General features: G+C 43.4%; 1 protein-coding gene across 1 annotated transcript in view; it reads right to left on the bottom strand.

The window, feature by feature from the left end:
* The window catches only part of FLT1 (fms related receptor tyrosine kinase 1), a 159,816-nt gene that overhangs the window by 47,503 nt on the left and 85,123 nt on the right, over positions 1 to 27,190 (bottom strand). The window contains exons 12-14 of the mRNA XM_032496382.1: positions 26,453 to 26,561; positions 20,020 to 20,328; positions 15,458 to 15,604 (exon numbers count right to left, since the gene is read on the bottom strand). Of these exons, the coding sequence (XP_032352273.1) occupies positions 15,458 to 15,604; positions 20,020 to 20,328; positions 26,453 to 26,561 (565 nt within the window). The remainder of the gene's footprint in view (positions 1 to 15,457; positions 15,605 to 20,019; positions 20,329 to 26,452; positions 26,562 to 27,190) is intronic.

Genomic DNA, 27,190 nt, shown 5'->3' with positions numbered 1-27,190 from the left:
AGGAGTGAGAGGTGTTTAGATTAGTGAGCCTGGATGTCAAACAATAACAGCTACTTCTGTAACACAGCCCTCTTCCGATCATTATGCCTTCAGACGAGGAAATCCGAGCTCTGGTTCACCTGGACCAGGTCTGCTTATTTGTTTTCTCTCGTCTGGGCTTTTTTTTTTTTTAAAGCACCTTCACCACTGAGGCAGAGCTCTGAGCCCCGGGTTTGGAGATGGAGACCGGCCCCGGGCCACTCACTGTGCAGAAAGACACGATGGGGCTGCCGTCCCCGACTGGAGAGAGCAAACATCGAGGAGGCGGCGCCTCTAACCGCATAACTACCGCTTCCTGAGCGCCTGCCGGGGCCAGGCACGGCTCCGGGCGCCACCCGTCTCCTGGCGCCCACCCTGTGAGGTGTCCTTGTCCCTCTGACAGACGGGGAGACTGAGGTTTGGCGAGGTTCAGGCGCTGCCCCCCCCGGAGCACACAGCTGGACAGAAAGCACTCCTTGGCCCAGGGCTGGAAGCCAGTCCCGTTTGGCTCACAGCGGGGAAGACCTCGGGCTGGGCTTCCAGCCGGGTCTCACCGCCTGTGGCTCTGTCCCTTTAGGCGAGTTCCTTAACCTTTCTCAGCTTCCGCTTCCTCGGTCTTCGGATGAAAATGAAAGCAGTTTCTACTCCATCAATGGGAAAATGAACAGCAAGTGCCCAGCACATAGTAGGTGCTCGGTAAATACAGGGGTATTTTTGAGGAGGGAAAATTAACTCATACCAAACACACACACACACACACGCACACATGCTCTGTCACAGACACACACCTACACCAGCAAACAGAAAAATGTTCAACAAGTGAGAATGAATACGTGTAAGCGAGCACACCCAATTAAAGGCAAAGCCCGGGCAGGGAGATCAGTAAGAACAGTAATAATCAGGGAAGGCAGCCTGGAGGAGGCAGGCCTTGAGTTGAGGTCTCAAGGATTATCAGAGGCGATGAGAAAAATGGGGGCATTGATAAAAGGCATGACTCTGAAAGGAACAGTCCCTGAATGCTCGTTCTGGAATAAAATGGGCCTGACCAGGCCAGCGGCTGTATTATTTTGTTACTTTAAATAGCTTGTACCTTCCTGATTATAAAAAATAAATTCAATATAGAAAACTTGAGAAATACAGGCAAGCAGAAAGAATATGTAGAAATACAGACAAGCCTGCAGTCTCCTCTCCGGTCAGCTCTGCACTCGTCTGCTTGAGGAGGATGTTTTTGCACAGCTTTTGTTCATTGACATCATACTTATTTTTTTTCCAGTTGTTGTTTAAATATATATTTTGAGCTCCACCATGTACTAGACACGATTCCAGAGGCTGGTCATGTGATAATAAGCCAGGCAAATAAATCCTTGCCTACAAAGGGCTTAAGTTATAGTCTGGGAGAAGTAAAAGTGAAGAATGTCACTTCAAGGTGCCAAATAGTCTCTGAGGAAAATAAATGGGGTGAAGGGGGTCACGAGTTAAGGAGGGCGGGGAGGCTGCTTTGGGTGGGGTGTCCGGGGAGGTGGCACAGGGAGTAACCTGTGTGAAGCCCGTGGGGCGGGAAGGAGCTTGCTGAGGGAAAGATACGGCGGCTCTGTCCTGGAGCTACCGTGGGAAGAGCTGGGAGTTGGTGGCCTCGGGGATCTGTTTGAAGGCTTGCTTTTGGATTAGCTTGCGGTACATAAAAGAGTAGTAAGTGTCTGACTTCACGGTTGATGGCTTGAACCAAGGAGAATGGTGGTCCCTTTCCTGTGGGGCCAGGTGTGAGGGAGGAAAGGCCAGAGTTCTGCTCGTGCACACCAAGTTTGAGGGGCCCACGACACATCCAAAGGAGGTTTCACGGGGGCTCAGGGAGGAGGTCAGGGCTGGAGACCGTGAAGTGGAATCAACATTCGGGAGGCAAGTGAAGCTGTGGGAACAGAAACAGACCTCATGGGAAGTGAGTGCAGGGAGGGCCGACAGCAGGTCTGAAGGCTGAGCTGCAGGAACTTAGAGGAAGCAGAAGAGGAAACAGCAGAGACTAAGACGGAGTAGCCCCGCAGGTTGCAAGGAAACCAGGAGACCGTGATTCCTGGAGCGCAAGGGAAGAGGTCCCAGAGGGGGAAGATGGTCAGCGGCGCTGAGGGCCGGAGAGGGGAGGTTACTCACCGCTGGGTTTGACAATGTGCCAGTTCGGTGAAGTCTGGGAGCAAAAGCATGATTGATGTCACTTAAAGAGAAGACAGGAGGTGATGAGTCGAGCTGGTTAGGAGGTTACTTTCATGGAGGCAGCTGGAGATCAACAGGGGATCAAGGAATGAATTCTGTTTCAAATGTGGAATTTTACAGCATGTATATGTGCTGATAGGAATAATCCGGGAGGAAGAGATTGGTAGAGAGAATGAGAAGAGAAGGAACCACGCCTGGAGTGGATTCCTGAAGAAGTGAGAGAGGACGGAATTCAGTGGCCAAATTGGCTTTGGAAAGAAGTAGGGATAAATAGTTCACCTCAACAGGAAGGATGGCTAAGCATAAAGGGACCGGTAGATTGGACAATTTGGTGATATATTTTCTCAGTAGATAAGAGGTCCTCATTTGTTTCAGTTGAGGAAGAGGAAGGAATTTTGGAGCTTTCAAGAGAGAGAAAAAGGTGTGAAAGAGTGTGCTGGGAGAGAAAGGAGACAAATTCAGAAGAATTTGGAGAAAGGAGAAATGTTTGCAACGTTATTTTTGGAGGGGGGAGGTAATTAGGTTTGTTTATTTATTTTGATGGAGGTACTGGGGATTGAACCCAGGACCTTGTGCATGTTCTCCCATGGCCTTACATGCTTTGAATATGATGGTTCATTTTATGTATGTCCCTGCTGATTGGTATGAGGTTATACCTAATTGCTCGTAACTGCAAGTAACAGTGCCATTGTGTCTTTAGGCATAAAGATTCTTCTGTATTTCAGACTATTTCCTTAGGATAGATTTCTAGAAACAGATCTATTGAGTCAAAAGCTCTTGACTCATAATCAAACTGCCTTCCAAAAAGATTATACCCTTTAACACTTTTTTGTTGTTGCTGTTGGTTACTTTTTCATATTCTTTTTTTAAGTCTTTAATTAATTAATTATTTTGGTGGGGGAGGTAATTAGGTTTATTTATTTATTTATTTATAATGGAAATACTGGGGATTGAACCCAGGACCTCCTGCACGCTAGGCATGCGCTCTACCCGCCCCCTCCCCTCCCCTCCCCTCCCCTCCCCCCACCGTTAACACTTCTGTGAGCAGAGACCATCTATCATTCTCCTGCCAGGACTGAGCAGTATCATCTACAAAATATAAAACACAAAATTTTGTTGATTTCCTAGATAAAAATGATTACTGTCTTAATTTGTATTTTGGGGGGCACAACCTTTCATGTGTCTGTTAGCCGTTTTTATTTTCAATGAAAGCACCTGTTTTGAGTATTTGGCCAAGAAAGGTGAGCTCAGATGGAGAGCTTTGAAATCCTGGCTGAGGAGTTTCCATTCAATGTAGAAGGAAAGAGAGGGTCACAAAGATTTTTGAGGGAAATGACATAATGACAGTGATGTTTAAGGAAGTTTAGTCTAGAAGGAGAATGCAGGATGGATTGGAATGAGGAAAAGTGGTCTCTGGCAGTCCAGCTCACCAGTTGTAATTCAGGCAGGGAATGAGGAGGCTCCAAACCTGGAGGATGGGAAAGGAAGTGGAGGGGAAGGAATGGAAACAGACCCTTTGTAGAAACAACCTATAGGAATTGGTGCTTCTGGATCCAGGAATAGACAGATGAGTCCAAGATGATTCCAGGAAAACATGAGAGCTCTCCCCTGTAACCTTGGCTAAATCGTTTAGTCCTTTTGGGGCTGTTTTCTCATTAGTTGGAAAAAAACAAAAACAAAAAAACCCAAAACAACCTGCTTTACCTATTTCATGGTATTGCTATGAGGATCAACTGAAAGAATTTAAGTGAAAGCTTTGAAAAGTTTAAGAGAGTAGAAGTGGCGATCACAGGAAGTGAAAGTGTGGCTGGATAGCGGGCGGTCAGGGCAGTGAACACGTAGCTGACCCGCAGTCCTCTCCACTGCAGCACACTGAACCTCAAACAAGTTTCTGTCGCTCAGATCTCCAGTTGTAAGGCTAACAGCACGAACAAGTAAAGCCAGAGGACCTGGATTTCACCCAGGGAGACAGATGTGTTATTGTGGAGGCGAGAGGGTGGTGCCACGGATGCTGGTGAGCTGACATCGTCTGGCACAGGTCCTTCTTTCCATCACTGGGAGGAGTGGAGATGGGGTGCGAGGGAGTCCAAAGTCAACAAGCACAGCTCCTCTTTCTGACTTTGCCTCACTCTGTGCTGCTGTAACAAGGATGGCTGAGGGGGAGCGTATAGCTCAAGTGGTAGAGTGCATGCTTAGCATGCACAAGGTCCTGGGTTCAATTCTTAGTACCTCCTCTAAAAATAAATAAACATTTAAAAATATATTTAAGCCCCCCCAAAGAAAAACAAAAAAAATTTTTTTAACTTAAAAAAAAAAAAGATGGACTCAAGGGATCCACGTGGGAGCGTCAGCATCAGATGGGCCACAAAACAGCACTCTGCGCTCTCCAGAGACACACTTCTGTGCAGCCAAGCACACAAGCGGGCCTGAGAAGGCAGTGGTGCCTCTGGAGAGAGGGACGAAGAGTGGGGACAGTACAAATTTCATACATATAAAAGGGGTGGGGGTGGGGTCTAAAGCAAATATGGCCAAATGCTGACATCTGATTATCTTGATGATGGGTTATAGTTTTCCTACACTTTTCAAATCTTTGAAGGTGGGGAGGGTGTAGCTCAGTGGTAGAATACCTGTTAAAGTCAGAAAAGTGTTTTTCTGCCAATTGGAGAAGAGCTAAATAAAGTATGGGGACACATGCCACATTATAGTGGATGGCTGCTGCATTTGCAGCAGCATGGGTGGACTCAGAGCTGGTCATACTAGATGAAGTAAGTCAGAGAAGGATAAACATCATGATTTCACTTATATGTGCAATCTAAAAAACTGACACAAATGAATTTATTTACAAGAAGACTCACAGACATAGAAAACAAACTTATGGTTACCAGGGGAAAAGGGGAAGGGGAGGGATAAATTGGAAGTTTGGGATTTGCAGAAACTAACTACTGTATATAAAATAGATAAACAACTAGGTCCTACTCTGGAGCACAGAGAACTATATTCAGTATCTTGTGATAATCTATAATGAAAAAGAATATATATACATATAACTGAATCACTATGAGGTACACCAGAAATCAACACAACATTGTAATCAACTATACTTCAATAAAAAATAAAAATAAGAAAATACAGAAAATGGCTCCTAAGAGAATGAGGCAGACAATATATCCCAATAACGAAAGACCTTCAGGATACACAGCAGTAAAAGCAAGTCACAAAACAGAGTATGATCTCACTCAGGTTTTCCTTAGGGAGGCCGCTTCCCCACGCAGCCCTGCTGCAATCCATTACCTCGTTTTGTTCATCACGGCTGGTATTTCTATGTAATGGTATGCTATATGCTTATAGTTCTGTTCATTAAATTTACTACCTGTGCTTTTCCATTAGAAAGTAAATTCAAGGTGCCTGATTTGTTTCCAGCACCTCGTGTATTCTGGCCACAGAGCTGGCTCTCAGTGAACAGCTCCTGAATGCATGAGTGAATGACTCCTGCCTATCATTTGCCCCACATACAACTAAGCCCCACGGCTGCATATATGCACATGTATAGGTGCAAAATGGAAAACTCTTTGACAACATACACATCAGCTAGCATGTGTAATTTCTCCATAATGGAAACCTTTATAGCTTATTCTATTTTGGTACTATGTGATCTTTTACAACAAAAACGTATTCTTGTACTATTTATTTAATGAAAATAAATGACAGTAGTTTTAAAAATGAAATTGTAGTCCTCTTTACGATCAGCAAAGAGACACCGATGAAAGTTTAATGGATCCAAATATGTATACATTTGCAAAACTTTATAATATTGACTATGGAATGATGAAATGTTTTTGAAGCAAGAAAAGCAGATTTCTGCTTCATAATAAATTACAATTTTGGATTAAAGCAATAAAAGGACAAACCAAAACCTATTCCATTAGAAGACTAGCCCCTAAAGAGTGTGTGTGTGTGTTTGATTTTTCACTGATAGTTTAATTATGACAGAGTCAAATGAGATGGCTGCTTAAGCTAATATATAACCTTATTGTTTAAGACATCTAAGTAGCAGATTATGCAAAAATCAAGCTTATCACCTGAATGTGGAGTGGAGGAGGAATTTCTTTTTTTTTTAGTTGAAGTACAGTCAGTTACAATGTGTCAGTTTCTGGTGTACAGCACAATGTCCCAGTCAGGCATATACTTACATATATTTGTTTGGAGTGAACTTTCTTGATTTGACTTTTTCCAGCAGCAATTTAGTCATGCAAATGATGGGCTGAGCTTAAGGTCATCTGAGAATTTATTTGTTTGCATATTTTCCTTAATTGAATTAGGCACAGCGGTGACCCCAGCTACTTTGCCTTGTGTTACTTTAAGTCCTGGTTAAGCTGTTTAAAGTTTGTACTTGGCGGCAGGTGGGGCTTCCATGCAAATCCTGGACTCGTGAGACAGAAAAACCTCATCTAATTATTTTGCTGAGAGATTAGAGGAGAAAACTTATCTAGGTAGTATCTGAGTTTTCTTTCTTAGTCACCCAGGCTTCCGTGTAAGCAGGAAATTGTGGATTGGGGTTGGAGAGCCCCTTCCACTCCAAGAGCCCAGATGGTGGATCTTAGTTTTGGAGTTAGTGACGTTGGACGGGGCACAGTCCTTGACGGTCTCTGCGATGACTCCTGGGAGAGTCGGCCCTCCCTCCTCCCCCTCATACTCCATACATTTCTCGTCTCTTTGTTTTTCTACATTCCCTATTTTCCTCTGCTCCTGGCTTCACAGACATTGACTGCTCTTCCGACAAAGCAGGCTTCTGATCGTGTCCATGCTCAAAGTACAGTTCCGTGTGTCACAGAAGGTCACAGAAAAGGATCAAAAGAGGAGGTTAATTCACAGTCGAAAGGGAAGAGTCGTAATGGGTCTGAGGTTTCCGTTTGAGGTGACGAACAAGTCCTGAAATTAGATAGTGGTGTGATGATCGCACAACACTGTGAATATACATAGTGTCCCTGAATTGTGCACTTTTAAAGAGTACGGTGGTAAAATTTGTTTTGTGTATTTTGCCACAATTTTTTTTTAAAGGAAGAGGCTCTTTCTAAAGTGATGCCCCCATCTGCAAGATCTCTCCCATTTCTTAGGTTCTAAGTTTTTCATTTGAAAATTCAAGATGACTTCTAAAAAGGCACCCAGTTGAACTCGACTAACGAGGGACCCTGTTATTTATATAAACGAGTCTGTGCCAGCTGGGCTGTGATCCTCAGCCGGGTCCTGCTGTAGCGAACAGCTTTCAGGAGGCTTTTTTGGGCTGAACGGGGATGAGGATGCTGGCTGGAAAATGCATCCAAAAAGCTTTTTTGGGGGCAAAGCATTAGGATATGATGCTATGTATGTATATGCAAGACCTCAGTACAGTGGAACTTGACAATGAAAAGAGGCATATTTACGGGTGTCAGGATTGAGTCTTCATAAGTAACTTTCTATTTCCAATACAAAATGGGATTCTACTCCTGGGCTACGTTACTTTTCTGGGTGTAAACCTTACAGCTCCACTGCCCCATGTGGGTCAGTCTCACAGAACTAGCCAAACGTTAACAAGTCGTTGCAAAAAGTGCAGAAGGTAACTGTCTCCACTGTTTTCTCACCGGATTGGAGCAGTGGTTAGGGCCCAGGGGTCCTCTTTTGTCTGGGGCTGGGCTTGTAGCTCTCGACTCTGGTGATGCCAACCAAAGAACTGTGTTCCCTGCTGTTCCCCCAACTCCACTCCTTAATTGCATTGCTTTCTCCTCACCTTCTAAATGGAAGTTTATTCCCAGAAAGGGACTGAGCCTTAGCTCTGCCAGTTGTTCAGGATGTCCTTCGTGCTTCGGTGGCTGTTAGAGGAACAACTAAACCTTAAGAAGCTTCTGCAAGGGAGAAGAGCACCTGGTATAGCTTCTAGTGAAGCTTGGCCCTTCTTGGTCTGGGTACATAGACCTCCTCACCTTAAAGGCACATTGAAGAGGAAGGAATGATGTTATTGGCTGCTTAGTCAGTCACCAGCAGCCAATCACGTGAGCAGACTGACGGGCTTAGCATGGGTAACAGCAGCCGGCCTCCCCTTCCATGCACTGCCCCGCGTGTGCCTGGGGATCCTGTACTCATTTTTTTTCCTGAAACGTTTCTTAATTCATTTTGCACTCTCAGGGTAGATGTCATGAGGAAGAAAAGGCAATTACTACCCAAGTTTTGCAAAAGGTAATTGATATTTCTGAATTTTATTACTCTAGGAAATCAAGCTCGAATAGCCTGAGAGTGACAGTCAGTTTATGAGCCTTACAACATCCTCATCCATCTTTCTCCTGCTTTTCCTCAGGATCTTTCCATGATCTCTGTCAGCCACCTTGCACTTCAGCTGTAATTTTGTCCCCCGGGTACTAGGACAGGAGGGCACCCTGATCTGAATATGTGCTTCCAAGTATAGGTATTTGGTGTCAGTGCTACAGTGATGACAGGAAAGATGTCCCTTTCAGATCATTAGATAAACAGTCCTAGTGACCAAGACCCCACTTGGGAAGGAGGAGTGATCAGTGGGCTCAAGTGATTCTCTCCTGTTCCAGCCTTCATCTAGTCAAGACAGAATTTATGCTTCCTAAACACTTTGTGGTTCCAATTCTACTGCTTTAATCTTAAAATATTCTGAAAATGTTCTGCCGTCCTAGAAATTTTGATGATGATTTCTCGGTTCAGGTGGACTTGACTCAAACAGCTCAGGTCACATTGCCTTCTGTTCTCTTAAATATTTTCAGAGAAGAAGAGTTCGTGATTTTTTTCAGCATTTGAATGGCTTTTTCCCCAGGAACCCCATTTTCTCTGTACCCCCATTTGGGAGCTGGTGCTTGCTTGCATCACTTCGTGTAGAGCCAAGTCAGACGCCTCCTGCCACCTCTGCTTTGCAAACTGACCTTGATCCCTTACAGCGTTGCTCCAAAGTCAGTGGCCAGCAGCTCCACTCGCAGTGCTAACTCAGCTCTGTCACACCTTTGAGTACTTTTAGGACGTCATTGGAGAATCTGGGAAAAGTGTGAGCTAGAAAGGTGACTTTCTGATCATTTGGTGGGGGGAACTGCCAGTCCCTTGGGCAGGGGGCTGGAGAGAAATGAAGACACCCAGGGGAGGCAGCTGTTCTCCCAGGTGACTTCAGACTACTGTCCCAAGTCTGGGTGCAAACCCTTAAAATGTTCAGCCCGACAGAAAGAATGTTCCTTAAAGGAGCTTTGCTGTTGGTATGCTCCTAAGAATCAAACTGTGCTCAAAGCAGCCGCTGGCAGGTAGGATTCGTCTCTGGCTGAGAGTGCTGAGGATGCATTTTTGGAACTAGTCCTAACACGTCATGTTTTTCTTTCAAGTCTGGTCCTTCATACTATACTCACTTTAGCTGGCTCCTCTTTTCACCTGTCACCTCAAAGTAACACTGTTGTCTTGAGTTTGAGATTTGCAGATACTAACTACTATATATAAAATAGATAAACAAAAGTTTCTATTGTGTAGCACAGGAAACTATATTCAATATCTTGTAGCGACCTATTATGTAAAGGAATATATGTGTGTATGTATGACTGAAACATGACGCTGTACACCAGAAGCTGATGCAACATTGTAAACTGACTATACTTCAGTAAGTAAACAAAACAAAAAAAAAGTAAGTATGTCTCAAATCACCTTTCTCTTTCCACCTATCTGTCCCTCGGAATCATTCCCAGCTGCTGCTTTACTTGGCTCTGGTTGGCAGCTTCTCCCTTTATTACTTCTTGCACATCTTCTCTTATTTCCTTTTTCTCTCTCTACCATTCAGTGTATTCCACTAAAAATGAATGATCGCAGATCTCTTGTATGCTCAGCATTAAAGTAGGCAAATTAAAGCATAAAGGATGTATCTAATGTATTAAAGATATTTTAATCCTGTGATTGCACCACGTTTTCTACCTGTCCTGTTCGCTAGTTCACCTGATTCCATTTTTAGACTCATTAACTCTGGTGCCCAGTTGACACTTGATAAAGAGTAAGTTGGGACCCACGTGGCTGCTGCGGGAAGACACCGTCTCATTTAACACATACACTAATTCATTACCTCAGCTATGTGGTTTTTCAGATTTTAGTTTTCCTAGTCACTGTTGTGTTCACAGAGCCTAGCATGGCACCATACACAAAGTAGTGCCTTAATAATGTTTGTTGAAACCAGAAACGGACTGAAAGACATAGAAAACAAACCGTGGTTACCAGGGTGGGAAGGGGAGGGTGGGGATAGGTTAGGAGTTTGGGATTAAGAGATTCACATTACTATATATAAAATAGATAAACAACAAGGACCCAGCGTAGAGCACAGGGACCTTAATTTAATTTCTTATAATAAGCCGTAATGGAAAAGAAACTGAAAAAATATATATGTATATATATGTGTAACCGAATCTCTTTGCTGTACACCTGAAACTAACACTGTTGAACTGACATCACTTCAATTAAAAAAAAAAAAAGACCATTAATGGGATTAAATCTCTCAAATGGGGAAAAAGAGAAAGTTTGTTAAATGAGTAAGATTGTTGGGCTGATATGGAATGAATTCTGGACCTTTTAAAACTTAAAAAGACCTAGACTTTGGTTCAAAATAATTTTGAATTTTATATAGAGCATGTCCACTTTCTAAAAAAATGCTTTAATATTTTTAATATGCATTACATTTTTTAAAATAAATAAAATTTTAAGAATGAACTATAGTTTTCAGGAAGCTTAATCTTTAAGGACTGGAAATGAGAAAATAGTCATTGTTATAAATGCTTGTTAATGCACATGGAGTCATTTAAAACCAGCATCTGTTCTGTCCTGAGAGATGCAAACTAATGTTTAGCTCCACGTGCTCTGAGTCCCTCTTCTGGTTTGAAGCTTGGTCTGCTACCCACTAACTCAACCACCTGGAGCCAGTTATTTCTCCTGTGTCTTTGCTTCCTCAAACCTTAGCCTGGAAAACAGGCGTAATTTAGCGAGCCTCACAGACTTGTTAGGAGGAGTAAACAGATTAATTTTAGCAAAGAGCTTAGAACAGCACCGGCCACCTAGCAAGTGTGTGAAGTCCAAGCAGAGATGGGAACGTGTCTAGTAACGGCACCTACCACAGGTGACAGGGGTGAAAAGAAACTGAGACCGTTGTAAAACTCCTAACGGTTCTTGGGTGCCTGGTGATGCTCAATGCATTTTTATAATTATTTTCAATAAAGACATATGAAGAGTGTAGAGCTTCAAAACATCACACGAGAGAGCAACCAGTGAGGCTCCCTAAGGCGTGACACGGACTATACACGAGCCCAGGCATCAGAGAGAAGGCAGCAGTCCGTGTGCTGGGACGGGAAGGGAGGAGCCTGATGGGGCCAGAGGCTGGGGGGAGAAGAGGATCCTGTAAAGGCTGTCCGGGGGAGGGTACAGCTCAGTGGTAGAGCGCATGAAAATGCACACGGTCCTGGGTTCCTTCCCCGGTGCCTCCATTAACTACATAAATAAACAAACCTACCCCCCCCCCAAACAAAGACAAAAACAGTAAAGGCTGTCCGGGCGGCGTTGGGGGTAGTTAGTAGGGTGGCCGGGCAGTCGAGGCCCGGGAAAGCCTGCAGCTGTGTGCCGGGCAGTAGGGAGCCCGCCCTGCGGGTACCCGGGGAGGTGACCTTGTGTCTGCTGTGCACATGACTCCCTGGGCTGCATGCTTAGAGGCCCTCCTGTTGCTGCTTGATGCTTTAATCCCAAGAACTTCCTACTTGGCTTTCACAGAACTTTCTTGAAATTGTATTTTTCCCTAGAATGCCTGTGCCCCACTGAGGGTTTCCCTGAAAGGACATGAGAAGGGCGGGAAGAAGTCCGACCCCCCTGAGTTCTGGAGGCAGGCGTTCCCCCACTGCTTGTCTGGAGCGGGAACGCTGGCGCGTGCCCTGCTTCCGTGATAGTGGGCTCCATCCCAGCCGTGAGCCAGGGCCACCAAAATACTCGCCGGATCGCATGTCAGTGCTTTCTGGGTCGCCAGGCTTCATACAAAGGATGCATCTCAGGTCTCCAAAGGATGTAGTTTATTCTCAGGGTTTTAAAACTCAGCTGAGTTTTCCAGAGGCTTCGGACACAGTGAACTAGTTTTCCGTCTTTTTCGGGGGGTGATGTTGATGGTTTTCCCTGTCAGCTTGGGAACAACTAGTGAGTCAAGGATGGGCCTTTGGTTGCCCATAATCTTTACTTACAGATTTGTAAAAAGAAATAACTATAGAAAGAACTGGTGCTTTTGAAGACGCCCACACGCACGGACACGCGGGTCACGGTCACGGAGCGTGCTGCTTGGGCTGCTGAGTTTGCCGTCTCAGATGGGAATCTTACGTATGAAACCTTACAAACACCGTATCCGTGTAAGAAAGATTATCTCCAGAAAACTAAGAAGTTCCATTCCAAAAAGCTACCTTAGTTTTAGAGAGTAAAGTTAAGAGAGAGAGAGAGAGAGAGAGAAAATTGACACAGTATTGCTGAACTCAAAAAATGCTAATAATATGACATATTAGGATGATATATATGAAAGATTTTATGTAAGAATTTATATGACTCTTTTTAGATATTCTTCTTTTGACCCTCAGAAGAACAAAGAAAGCTGTGAAGAGGACATCTTTGTTAGATTTAGAGTCGTTTGACATTTGAGCTGACTTATTAATTAACTCTCTGAAACCACCCAATAAATTCTGACAACTCATTGACCAATTTCTGTATCAATGAGGTGGGTCAGAAGGTAATATTTACTAAGCCATGACATAGGTCAGCTTAGTTATATTAACGTGTTTAAATCACACCACATCCCTATGTGGTCAGTATTATCCCAGTTTTGTGAATAAGGAAACAGAGGCTCAGAGAGTAAGGACAGTTGAGTCGCCCAGATTCTCTGCCCCCTGAGGACGATGCTGGGACCACCCCCTCCCAGCGCCTCACCGTCTTTCTCCATTTGCAGTAACTGCCTTGTCTTTCCTCTAATCCCAGGGTGGTCGTGAGCTTTCAAGTCGGTTCAACTCCAATTCTTTAACCCACATCCAAAGTATGAAACCTGAATGTAAGCCAAATCTACTACTTTCAAAGAACCAACATCTTATAAAAACATTTCATAAAATACATTTTGTGATCAAGTACACTTGAGGAATACAGAACGTAAAACCATGGTTTACCTGGTTTCTTCACTACGGGACTTCTTTGGGTCTTTAATGTACTAATGGGAACTCTGAATCTCCAGGGGGAGGATATTACAGCCATTGTTTCACAAGCTGTTTACTAACTCACATACTCATTCATCCTTTTACTTTGGTAGAATTGTTCAAGGGATTAGCGTTCTATGAAATTACTCATCTTAATAGTGTGTCTTCTTGAGCAAATCACCTTCCCTCTTTGTGCCTAAATTTTCTCTTCTACAAATGGAACTAAAGATATTCCAAAGATCCCTTCAGTTTTAAAATTCTATGGTATAGCCTCTCTCCTCCCCCAAAGTCTGGGCATTTGTGCTCCCAAGTGAACTTGCTAAGGATAGAATAAGATTTTCTGAAAACTACTCATTCTTTCATTCATGAAACATTTATCGATTACCATGCACTGTGGTATCTACACTGTTGGTCCTCAGGATGCGAGTGTGATAGGATTCGCACAGAGGAAGAGAGCGTCCACAGGAAGTCATGACACTGCAGTCAGAGGGCAGTAGAAACAGGCATAGATCATACAGACACACATGAACTGATGACCAGAAAACAACTCAGTGAGAGAATAGAAATGCTCACAGATCCTAAGACGCACAGAGGACCTGCCTCCTCTTCGCAGGGGTTGAACAAGGCTTTCTGGACAGAAGACGTCCAGTCTGTCTTAAGGGATGGATTAGAGGAAGGGAAGCTTCTCCAGGCAAAGGGGACACGAGAACAAAAAAAGCGTGGGAGATGAAGCAGCAGAACATGTGCCGTGATCTATGAGTTTGGCAGTTGCTGGAATTTAAAGTTCAAGGCCGGGGAGGGCGAGCAGAGAGCTGTAAGCTGCAGGCAGGGCGTGTTGCTGAGGGTCTTCCTCATCAGATGCGTGAACCCGGTCCTGCGATGGAGAGCCAATGGAAGGCTCAAAACGGGGAAGTGACAATTTATGCAACTGAGTGGAAAGTAGATGTAAAGAAAGGAGGGGGAGGCAGGGAGACCAATTAGGAGAGCCCTGCGGATGTCCAGGGGATGGGCAGCACCTGAACCGAGAGACTGACAAGAGTAAGCAGAGGAGAGGATGGACCGGGACACGTTTTGTGTTTAGTGGGTCCAACCTGCTCAGCCTGATGGATCAGAGGCGGAAGGAGAGGGGTCACCTCCTAGCGTGGATGATGAAGTACTTGATGTCCATGCAAGAGGAGAAGAATGGTGTTGTGGGATTAGTTCTGGACCTGCTTAGTGTAAGGCCTTCCTAAGGTATTTGTAGATATTGGAAAATTGGAGATGTTACACCAGGACCTTTCTTGGTGCATCAAACTCAAGTGGAGACTTCATTTAGAGGAGAGGATTCACATTGAAGGATGACCCCATGTGCCAGTTATGTTTTAGGGTGTTGGAATGTTGGAAATAAATGGCAAGTTTATCTTCAATATAAACGTAATTATTAATCAAACTTACAGATAAGTTCATTTTAATCTTACTTAACCATGGGATCATGAGGCACACAATAGGTACTGTTTCTACTTTCTGATTTCAGTCTAGTTGTCTTTAAATATATCTTTGGTTGAAAGAAGATCAACACATGACCATGAGTTTAGATGTCTTTTTTTAACCAGTATGATAAAACATAATTTAAAATATTCTTCTTTTTACAAAATCATTAACATCGGTATAGGTGAACTAAGATGATAAATCTGCTCTTAACTTCATATATTTTCCAAACTCTGTTATACTGCAAGCCAAGGAATGGATTTACTTTCTCTGTTGTTGTCACAAACTGAAATATTTTCTGAGCGGCTCTTAGCGTTTCTTTCTGAATGCACGATTTAAAGCAGATTCCATGAGGCTCTTTCTATAGGCTTAGGAATATGTCTGCGTAAGAACTGGCTCAAACAATCCTCACCTGAAGTGATCTAAACCCAGACCGGAGCCCCGTTTTTTTGCAGCTCTACCAGCAAGGGGTTCTCAACAAACTGGAAGGAGGTGATAGGAAGGTTAAAGGAAGAAGGAGAAAGAGTAAACACAAGGGGAAAAAAGTCTCTTACCAGGTTCTTGTTGTATTTTGTGGTTGTTTTTAAACCAGGTTATCTGGGGTTCTGGAACGCCGTTTGCATGACAGTCTAGGGTCGTGGAGCTGCTGAGAGCCACTGTGTGGTCACTGAGGTTGCGCAGGAGGTACGGCGCTTCCTGATCTAGTGAATAAAGAAAGGGGATTGTTACTACGCCGCAATTTTATGCTTTTGTTACAGACGCATATCAACATTTTAAAAATATATGGAACAAGAGTGAAACTCCACTGTAAGGTTTCATTCACAGTTTGTTCCCTAAATTTCTCTTTGATGGTTAACCTACTGCTTCCTCTTAAGTCACTATAATAAATTGAAATCTGTTAGAACACTGAGTAAAATCAAGAACTGAATTCTGTAGTGTTAGATTTCAGTATCATGGTTTTTGCCTGGCCAACTACTTTTCTTCCTTTTTGAGAGAAGCTCTTCCTAAAACCTAAGGATTTTGTATGATATTTTAGGAACTAAAAAGGAAAAAAGATCATGACTTTTGGATACAGGCTTGTAATGAACGTTTACCTAAATATGCAGAGTGACAGCAATGCACTAATGTAAGTGTATGCTTTTATTGCTGTGTCTGTGAGGGCACGCCTGCGCTACTCCACTGTCAGCAGCCTAGATTGTAGGGCAGCAGACCAAACGGGAGCAGCTCTTGGACTTTGAAAGCTTTATTGATTGTTTCCTTCCTCCAGTCCCTTCCCAAATGCAAGCGACCAAAGGATTAATTCAAGAGGCAGAGGCACAGATTTGTAGGTTTTGCACTATATAATAGTACAAATATTGTATTTTATATTATTTTCTCTTAAAACATACAAATATGATACAATACAATTTATTTTAATAAAATGCCAACCAATATAGTACAACAAAATGAATTTAATACATTAGAATGTAATACATTACAACATTAAAATCGCACACAGGAACAGCAGCACCCCCGAGGCCCCGCGAGCACAGTGTGCCTGTCGTAATGAAGTAGTCCGTCAGTCCCGCTGGTGTGTGCACGTTCTAGCTGCGCGGGTGCGGGCTTGGTAACTCAAGCTTCCAAGGTAAAAGAATAAAGACATCTACAGTCTTTCCCACCCTCCCCAGTCATCCTTTCCCCACCTCCTTGCAAATCCTGGAATAGAAATCAAGAGAGTTTTGGCATAACTTAACATATTCTGCGTCACTGGTTTCAGTTACACAGTCTGAGCTTTCTCTAACCGCTTTTGATTTCCTCACCTTATTGTACTAAATAAAACTGTGAAAGCAGCTTAGGAGTGATTACAATGCTATAAGAGATGACACCTTTCGATGGCTTTGATTCCATGTCCCTGCAGAATTCTGCTGAGTCCCCAAACCTCTCTGTTTTTATTCCTGCAGGGAAACTCTCAGGATTAGCATTTATTAAAGCAATTGAGAAGTCTCAGGTTAAAAAGTATATTACCATATGACTCATAACATGTTGACAGAGTATACCATGGCAGGGTTATTATCTGTTAGGAGAAACAGATTTCTCATTCAATTTTGATTCTATAGTTTATCATTCGTCTTTTCTCATTTTATACAAAATGAAATCTGAAGGCAAAGAAGAGAGTTGAAGGAGTGCTAGTTTATACTCTTCAAAAATAGCGTGAAACGGATGAGAGCAACAGTCCTTCTGCCTGTTTCAGTGTAGCTTTCCTGGTCTAGCATGCGCCCCAGGCAGACCCGCTTTAATATTTCTGTGTTTGCATCCTGTCCAATCTGTCAAATAGCTTTTCCTAATTGAAAACGCAGCCATGTATCAAAATCTCCAATTTTGATAAATTTTACACACTTGATCATTACAATTTTGACATTTTGACACAGTAAAGACCTCAAACAAATCAGCGAAACATGACAAGATAACAAAGAACAGTATTATATTACTCTTTAGCATCTTTTACAGTGGCAAGCCCACTTTGGCATATCTCATTTAAAACTCAGAACAGAGCCAGTTCTCTGAGTTATACTCGTGGTAGCTTCTCCTAACACATCTGCTATTTCCCATGCACTAAATGTGATAAAATAATCTACCATTGCCTGTAGGTCTTATTATAAAAAGGAAGTCTGAATACATGGCCTGTCACACCCAAATTCTTTTCATGGCTACAAACTGTAATATCATCAACACATAGGATTTGGCTTCCCTGACAGGTGAACTGGAAAACAGTGCTTATATAAAAGAGAACATTTTCTTGTAACATCAATGTCACAGAGAAACCTCAAGGCCCTGTCTGTTCTATACAAACTGAAGAGAAGCAGCAGAGTGGCTGCAGAATCAACAGAGGACTCTGAATTAAATACAAAGTTCATACAAACATGTCTGAAACATACAGCAGTACGATTTATTTTTCCTTTGTACCCGTTTCTGAAAAAATGTTCTCCTAGGTGAAAAGTCTCATTTTGGGCAAATTTCTAAATAAGCGATCACCAAAGGGATCGTTTTAGCAACTCCCGCTTTCTAGTCATCTGGGCACTTTCAGTAAGGAAGGGACATGGAACCCATATTTTCAAACCAAAGTTATCTGATGGAAATGGATCGCTGCATTCTAAAATGGGACAAAGTGAAGCTGATCCCTTCAAACTGAGAAAATCAGAATTAACAGACTATTTCTGCTGGTTATCAGAAGCCAAAGATAGCTCCCAGCAAGTTCTTTTGAAGCCCCAGAGATGTGTCACACCCCACAAATGCATAGTTTCTTTTCTCCATTTGGAACAGGGACTGAGGAACCAGCCTCGAGCCCTCCACTCCATCCAATCCTCTCTTCTCACACCCAGAGACAAATTAATAAAAAACAAAACCTACCAAATTGTTTTTTTCTTTCTGAAACTCTCTGAAAGGAATAATTACATCGTGAACAATTGATTCCTCTATGGCGCTTAAAAAAATCATCTCCTGGAGAGTACTGAAAATCCTCTTCTATAAATTTGGACCCCCTTCCCCTCTCCAGGAAATGACAGGTTTTGCATGTCCAATTCACCACGTTTTTCCAAAGCAATCCCCTAAACCATTGCATTTGCTTTTCCAGCTTTCATAAAGACCAAGGCCCCCCAGACCCTGGGGTTCTGAGGCCTTGTTTCCCGAAGGAACACACTGACTTATAATGAACAAAGACGCCCGAGCCAAAGAGCCATCGGTAAAATTTCCAGATGCAATTGATTATTCTTTCCTCTGGGCTGACAACTTCCAGGTTACTAATTGTTTTCAGTGCATTTGGGGCTCCGTAAACCTGGCATTCTGGGGAAATGCTATTGTTTACTCCTTCACACTTGACAAGCAATTCCCATGTGAAAGACAAGTTTAGCCGTGGGACAGAGTCTGTTCCCTAAAGGAGGAAACAGTCTGGTGAGTTCCCAAGCCTGGAAAGTTGTCATGTTGTCACCTCCTATTGAACAGCTCAGCCACTGTGTTCTCGGCCGGGGCTATTTTGGTCATTATAGTTTGTTTTCCAGTAGTTCATGTGAGTCACATATAATGATCAATCATAAATGAAAACAACAGAACCATGCATATTAAATTGGTGAAAAAGTCACTTTCCCCGCAAATGTAAGCTGAACACAAGAGATTACAAATCTCTCTTGATTCACAAATGGTATGCGTTTTTAAATGACTCTGCATTCATTGCTTCTCTAGTTTTGCCATTAATCCCCATTTTAAAAAATCCTGTTAACTTCTGCATATGGCGAAAGCAGATTTTTTTTAATGGACATTTACTAGCAACTGGAATTGCAGAAGAGGAAAGCGGGCCTGACCTGGGTGGACTTTCATAATTCATGCTGTGATAAAGCTTTAATCCCTTTGAATGACACCAACACCTTGCACCCCTGGGGCCCATTTTAGAAGCTCCAGTTTAAGATTAACGTGCTTACTGTAAAAAAAAAAAAAAAAAAAAAAAAAGCATTTTCAAATAAATAAGCTTTATAACTTGCTATCCAGGTGCTATTTACAAATCAAGAGCAGGTGAAACAGTACAACATAAAACCCGGCGGAGGTCCGACAGTCTCAAATTCAACTGTACTCATTCTGAGCTGGAAAACGAACTTATTCGTGTCCATCTTTGGCAGACACCAGCCTCTGTTTAAATTATTCGGTTTTTTGCAGCTGTGACACACAAAAATAACAAAGAGGTTGGCATCAAAGTGGGAGGAAAGGGTCAGTCCCAGGTGGTGGTTTATCAGGCAGGAGACAGCAAAGAGCAGAGCACACAGAGAACGCAGGGCAGGGATCATCCAAATCCAAACGTGCACCAGGCCGGCCCCAGGGAGCGGCCCCCACGGCCTGAACGGGCGCCCAGAGCTGGGGCCGGGGCTCATTGTTACTCCTACTATCTCCAAACTCATTTTGGGAGGAGCTTCTCCTCTGAGCCGGAAAGTTAGCAACAGTGGCAATAAATCAAGATGATATGAGACAACTGTTACTTTTTTTTTTTAATGAGTCCTTTAATGTTTGACATGACTTTGTGTGGTACAATCATTCCTTGTGCTTTTAAATTTGGAGATCCGAGAGAAAACAGCCTTTTTGTTGCAGTGCTCACCTCTAATTGTAACTTCTTTCTTCTGGAGGACTTCTTCCCCTGTGTACGTGTTCCTGGCTCGGCAGGCATAGGTGCCTGAGTCTTCCAGGGAAACATTCTTGATGGTAAGGTTCAGAGTCACGGAGTACTCCTTAGTGACGGCCGTCTTCTGCTTGCTGATACTGTGGTGCATTGTTCGGTTATTAACTGTCCGCAGCAAAATCCAGGTGATGTCTCTGTATAAGAACTTGTTAACTGTGCAAGACAGTTTCAGGTCCTCTCCTTCCGTAGGCATGTTTTCCACGTGAATGTGAAATCCATTTGGCACGTCTGTAAGATAAGAATAAAGAACCTGAGTCCGCAGGAAAATCAGCCTGCTCCTGAAACGGTATCTCATCACGAGATCCCCAAAGATCTGAAGAACGGTTCCCACACGAATTCTTTGGGTATCAGCAGTAAAAGGGGGGAGCTTGTCTTTTTATTTTAGGGGAACTGAGCAGAAACAGCAGGTAGGAACCAACCAAGTTTGTTCCATCAGAAGTGAGGCAGGAAATGCAAAACAGGACGTAATGAGGATGTACGTTTTCCGTATTTGCCCAGAGCTGCTCTTCAGAGCGGCACGCTTCCATTCCTGGTCATGTCCAGGACTCCTCCTGGCGCGTGGGCAAAACAGGGAAGTCGTGTAAGAGGAGTTTATGCTAAAAACCATACGTGCTTTTACAGCCACTTATTTAAATGAGCTGTGAACAAGTGAGAACAGGACGTCCCAGGTCCACACTAGGGGACTTCAGTCCTGACAGTCAACCCTTTAATCCTCAACTTTTCCAGTAAAAAACCCACTGACGTCCCGAGTGTCCTGCAGCTGGACTGACCGTCTCCTCCCGCTACTGGTCCATCGCCTTCCCTGTTCTTGGCGGGTACTGAGGGGCAGAGAGGAGTCGGCTCACTTTCTCAGGGCTCCTTTGATGGTGATTATTTTACTCAGACATAAAAGAGCAAGATTTCTTCTGAAAATGTGGACAGCGAATCTGGAAGAGTTGCCAGATTCCCGAGCAGGGGCAACGTCAGGGAAAATAATTTTTAAATCAAATTTACTCTCAACAAACATGAACCGTTTTCTTAAAGTGACTGCATCATTTGAAGTCCTTTTCTCCAAGGTCAGTTTCTGGCTAACCTGCATGTCCGTTTTCTCAGGGCCTCTGGCCGCACCTGATGAGCTCTCCTCCTCAGCTTTCTACACCTGGACAATCACTGAGCCTCTCCACTCAGCGTTCCTTAGTCTCCCTTTGGACCATTTCACCAGAGGATTTTAGAAAATCATTGGTTACTGGCCCTGAACTGGCCTGCTCTCAGACCCCTCCCATTGCTAGTTACTAGTGGCGCATCTGTATTTAAGTAAAGAATTGGGGCCAACATTTTACAAAGTACTTTGAAGATGAAAAGCGCTATGTTATGCTATTATTATTATTATCCTTTGCACACAAAGCTATAAAGAAACCTTTAAACCTTAAGGGGACAATAGTCCAAAATTAGACATCATATCAACTCTTTCCTAAATCCCACTTTGCTTGTTTTTCTGATTTTTCTGGGCTTTGGCTTTATTATAAAGTGTCACGTCTGAAGAAATGCCAAAGTATTCATCTGAAACCTGGGAGCGGGGAGTGGCTTACGATGTGGTCAATAACGGGAGAGAGAGGAGGCCCATGGTGGGTTTCCTGCTTTTAAAATGAAACTCTAAGAATGTTCCAGAAAATGCTGAAGCAGCTGACCGTCATTTTTAACATAACAACAAGGTGTCAGAAATCGCCCCCTCTAGTTCAGCGTCTTTTTACACTTGGGACGCTTTCCAAGCACGAGGAGTAAGACATCAGCCATCAGCTTCTACACAGATACTCGGGCAGAAGCACTGTGCGCGAGCTGCTACCCAGTCATGTCTGCAAAGACCACGGACTTCCACTTGCGAAGTCTCATCCCGGTGGCTAGAACCCAGGCGGGCCCAAGTAACACCACGGAGAGCGTGGAGAGAGTTCCTATTTACTTTAGTGATTTGAAACTTCCTGTGGAAATAGCTCACAGGTTTCCTGATGGAAGATTTTGTTTATCTTTGCCAAGCACCACCAGGAATCTCAAAATAAAATGCATTTAGTGACATTGGGAAACCAGGGAGATAAGGCAGTGCTGTTCCTGTTTCACCCTCAGTAATTGCTAACACACCCATGGTCATGCTGAGTGCCAGCAAAACAACAAAAGCACACACGCTGGAAAAGAAAAGAACTCAGAACCCGGTAGGTTTCTCACACAGGAGACACTGTTCGGTGGCGAATTTGGTTTATGTTGTCAGACAGCTCTTAGAATGATGACCCGTTTCTCAGCATAGACCCTCTGCTATTCTTTTTTGATCCATGGAAGATGATAAAATGTCCTAAACTAGTTAATGAATCCAGAGGGATTTTTTTCCCTTAATTTACGTAGGTTTTTTGTTTTTTTTTTCCTGAGTACTAAAACAGACCCGAGAAAGAATTGCCTTCTAACTCTCAGAGTGAAAACAAGAAATGTTCCCACACTTCAGGAGCTGATGTCAATGCACCAGCAGACACTCAGCCATCTGACAGAAATCACGTCTTAGAAGGTGCCGTGGAGAAGAGTCAACCCTTGCTCAGGGGAGACATTCCACTGAAGGTTAGGTGAAATCTATTTACAAAGGGGCACATTTAGGGGTGAACATTTTGACATGACTGGATCCAATGTGTGAATTGAGCTCATGAAAGAGACAAGCAAAGAAATGAAAAGAATGAAAGTTATCTCATTTGTCGGGTAGAAATAAGAAGGTTTTACTTGTACTGAAGAATAGAAATAGCATTCTCAAAAAAGACAGTGAGGGGTTACTAGGAACTGTTGCTGGCTGCAAATAGATTCTACGTACCAGTGAACCGCAAAGTCTGGAGAAGCAGCAGGCAAGGATGTGAATGGCCAGAGTGAACTAGTTTGCATCAATTTGGAAGGCAGCTCTGTTATTGTATCTTAAGGAAGGGGCAACGTAATTGAAATGAGGATCAATAAAGATCCAAATTTAGATTTTTTGATTTAGAGTAGTTACATCGTAGACACATCTTTCAAAACAGTAACTGTACTAGGTCAAGTATAAACATGAAACAAACATACATTCATTTTTCAGAAAACAGTCATGGAAGGTGCAACAGTCCTAAGAGTATTTAATCTCGTCTCTAGTGAGAATAAATCTCATGACAGAGATTAAGAAAAAGAGAATAGTTTTAGAAATAATCAATGTAAGTAAATTACTCTATTGTGACCAAACCAAACTAGAATCTTTCAAAACTGGTAGCGAAGAATTCTGTTCCAGGCAATGGGGCTTGAATGGATGAATTTGTGCTTGGTTTTAATATGAAAACTCTTACATTTCTAGAGGAAAAGTGTTGGGAACTTCAAGTTAGGTATGTTGGAATAGAGTTCTCATTGCTCCTTTCAGCAGGATCTAGAAAAGTTTCCCACCGTCGCACGGTTATAAACAGTATCAGGTGGTGGGAGGTGGTTTCTGTCTGAATTCAGCAGGTGATCAGCTTTATCCACTGGGGTCCTTTGGGCAGCAGTACTGTGCACAGATCTCGGACACAGCAGTGAAGAACTCAGGGGTACAGGTAGGCTAGATGGTGCTGCCGTTAACACTGGCCTCGACACCCCTTTCTTGGGATCTCTGAACAATAAGGAAAAGAGCATGACACCCCCTCCTCTCAGTACATCCTCTGCCAGTACCGCCGTCAGACCCAGTCAAGAGGGCTCTCTGTGCTGGCTGTATCCCTCCACAGTATAGAGTCTGCGGGGCCAAGTGAGCATGCCCACCCAGGGCCCTACCCCTATTTCTTCATCTTCCTTCTGCAAAGATGTCTCTGAGTCTGCTTCCTGACTGTCCCAGGCCTCTCCCCTCTTTGGTCAGTCTGCCCTCCTGAGGCCAGCCTTGCACCCTCCTGTGGCCCAGGGAGACTGACTGTTCGGACCAGGAGGTGTGGGCAGAGTTGGATGTGTGGGCTGGGGACCACCCACCTGGGTACATGGCCGCTTGCCACAGGGGCTGAGCCAGGAGCCAAAGGACAAGACGGGTGGGCTCTCCCTGCACCTCCAGGCATTGCCACCATCTGCTCCGAGCAGTCCCAGAATTCTACATTTGGACCTGACCTTTCAGGTCATCATGAAAGTCTATTTGTCCACTGGAGGCTAAAACATATTTAACAGCTCCTTTGCTTGACAGAACTCGCAAGTAGTTAATTGCTATGACGACAAACCCAAATCCTTTGATAATTTAATAATAGGTTCTGTGATATTTAATAATAGGTCCAGTTTTTAAGTTGCTCTTAGGCTCTCAAGAGCCTGAAGGGTAAAATGATTTCTTATAAATCCACAAACTTTAATGAATACTTAAAAATATCTAATGACTGCAGGTTTTCAATGGTTTTGCTAAAAGAAAACGATCTATACTAAAATGTTATATGATAGTACTCTTTGAAAAGAAGAAATAATATACTTTTGTTTGGGGATTCATTCACATTAGAAAATTAGTAATTAAAACAGAAGCAGTCATCTAACAGCTAAAGCTAGACATACAGCTCGCAGGCCTCCGGGGGCGCTCTCGCCTCGGCTCTGACAGTGTCAGGACAAGGCTGTCCTCCATCTACCTGTTCAAGTTCTAACCCCTCAGGACCACCTTGAGTCCAGGACTACCTTGAGCCCGGCTTCCTTCTCAGAGGCTCAGAGCAACACTGTACAGAACAGGGCATCGAGTGGCTGCTGAGCACTGAAAATGTGGCCAGTGTGACTAAACTCAATCTTATTCAATTAATTTTATTTCAACTTCAGCTTTTAAAATGGAAGCAGTGTGATATTTAAAAAAAAAATACCTATTACATGTTAAAATGATAGTACTTTGGATAGACTAGGTTAAATCAAATTAGTTTCACCTTTTCCCTTTTGTATTTAAAAGAAATGGCTACTAGACAATTTTAAGTCACGTATGTGGCCGACACGATACTGGAAGGTGTGGGCTGAGCTTTGGTAAATTCATCTGTCGTATTTACTCCTGCTCATTTCTTTCTTTGGATAGTAGGATACACGGAACATTTCTTTTCTTTCTGTGGGGTCAAAACTCCTCCTAGAAAGACAGGCCTCGCGGCATCGCTTGGCGAGCTCAGCGCGGCGACGCGTCCGGGTGTGCAGGACGGGCACGGCTCCCTCTTTGGTACTCCACGCCACGCAGACGGCGGCCGTGAGTGGTAACTTGTTTCCAACCAAATACAAAGCACAGTACAAACCTTTGGACCTAATTAGTCCCAATCATCTGCGATTGATTAGAGAATCAATGTGTGAAAGGGCTCTGAATCCTCCTCTAAACAGAGGGCTGTCCTACTTGGCACGGTGTCAGTGTGACTTTCCCTCCACCTCTGGAGCGTGGGAGGACAGGGACGGCTTGGTTTTCAGAGGCCCTGCTGTGTGCCACTGCTCTTCCCCACATCCCACTGCCTCGTCTGGAAACTGCAGGGCCGTGTGGCCCAGCAGCCCCTGACGCCTGCCCTGACTCTGATGGTCTCTGAGGGCCTGTTCAAGGCTCTCTCCCGTGGACGGCTTCCCTGAGGGCTGGTGAACTTGCCAGAAGTCTCCCTGTAAGCTGGCAGCCCACGCTTCTCATGAAATCGGACCGACCTATTTCTTTCTGGAGAACTCAAGGCAACTGCTAGGGCCTGCCTCACACAGGGCGAAGTTTCCAGAGAGTTGGCAACCTGCCCAGGTTTCCTCAGAAAATTGGGGGAGTGTGGAGCCAGGCAATTGTTTTTATACTTTGAGCTCTTACTTCCTTCCTGTACCCATGGAGGGACACAGGGAGTGCCATTTGTGTGCCTTGGAAATTTTCAGATTTGCAGACACCATCATCTTTTAAGGTGAAAGATTCTGAAATGCTACCAAAAAGTAGCACGTGAATAATTGTCAATGAAGGTCAGTTTCAGATTTCTTTAGGAAAGCCTCATTTCCCCCAGAATTACTGAAGTTGTAAAACAATTCACTTCTTGGGTTAAAAAAAAATGTCATCACACATATTATAACTGGTTTCCTTGATTATTATTAAACAACCTCTGTGTGCTGGGCCCTGTGCGAGGTACTGAAGGGGGTTCAAAAATGCATATGACAAGATCCCAGATTCACAGCCCAGCCAGGGAAGGAGACAGACACAAATAGCTCTACAGAATTCAGGGAAATACCTCTTTAGGAGACCCAGTGATGGAGAAACTGTTCCTGAGAGCAAGGATGAAGGCACTCAAAGTTGAACAATTCTATGGAAAACTTTTTTTTTAAATTAAAATCACTCAAGTGCACTCAGAGAAAAAAACAAGATGTGAAGAGAGACTGAGGTCACCAGGCTGTTTTTGTGAGTATAGGGTATGTGGCTTACCTGTGACATAAAAGCTTATGTTTCTTTCCACAGTCCCTACTTTATTAGAAGCCATGCAACTGTAGATTCCAGAAATTCTAGCATCAGCCACAACCAAGGTGCTAGCCGTCTGCAAAAGAAAAGTCAACTTTAGCAACCAGACAAAGAACCATTTATAGATGCATCCCAGTGGTCACAGCAGCACTGTTTACAAAAGCCGAGACATGGAAGCAACCTAAATGTCCATCGACAGATGCTTGGATAGAGATGTAGTATATATACAATGGAATACTACTCAGCCATAAAAAAATGAAATAATGCCATTTGCAGGGACATGGACGGACCTAGAGATCATCATATTAAGTCACTCAGACAAAGACAAATATCACATGATATCACCTATATGTGGAACCTTAAAAAAAACTATACAGATGAACTTATTTACAAAACAAAGAGGCTCACAGACATAGAAAATAAACTGTGTTACCAAAGGGGAAAAGGGTGGAGGAGGAATAAACTAGGAATTTGGGATTAACTGATACACACGACTATGTATAAAAGAAATGAGAACCTACTATATAGTATGGGGAATTACATTCAATAGCTTGTAATAACCTATAACGGAAACAAATCTGAAAAAGTGTGTGTGTGTATATATATATGTGTGTATATGTGTAACTGAATCACTTTGCTGTATACCTGAAACCAACACAACATTGTAAAGCAATGAAATTGAAAAAAAAAAAAGAAAACAACAAA

Source organism: Camelus ferus, chromosome 14 (assembly GCF_009834535.1).
Source record: "Camelus ferus isolate YT-003-E chromosome 14, BCGSAC_Cfer_1.0, whole genome shotgun sequence".
NCBI classification, from domain to species: domain Eukaryota; kingdom Metazoa; phylum Chordata; class Mammalia; order Artiodactyla; family Camelidae; genus Camelus; species Camelus ferus.
Note: the sequence above shows the minus strand (reverse complement) of the source record. Positions and strands in the feature narration are given on the sequence as shown.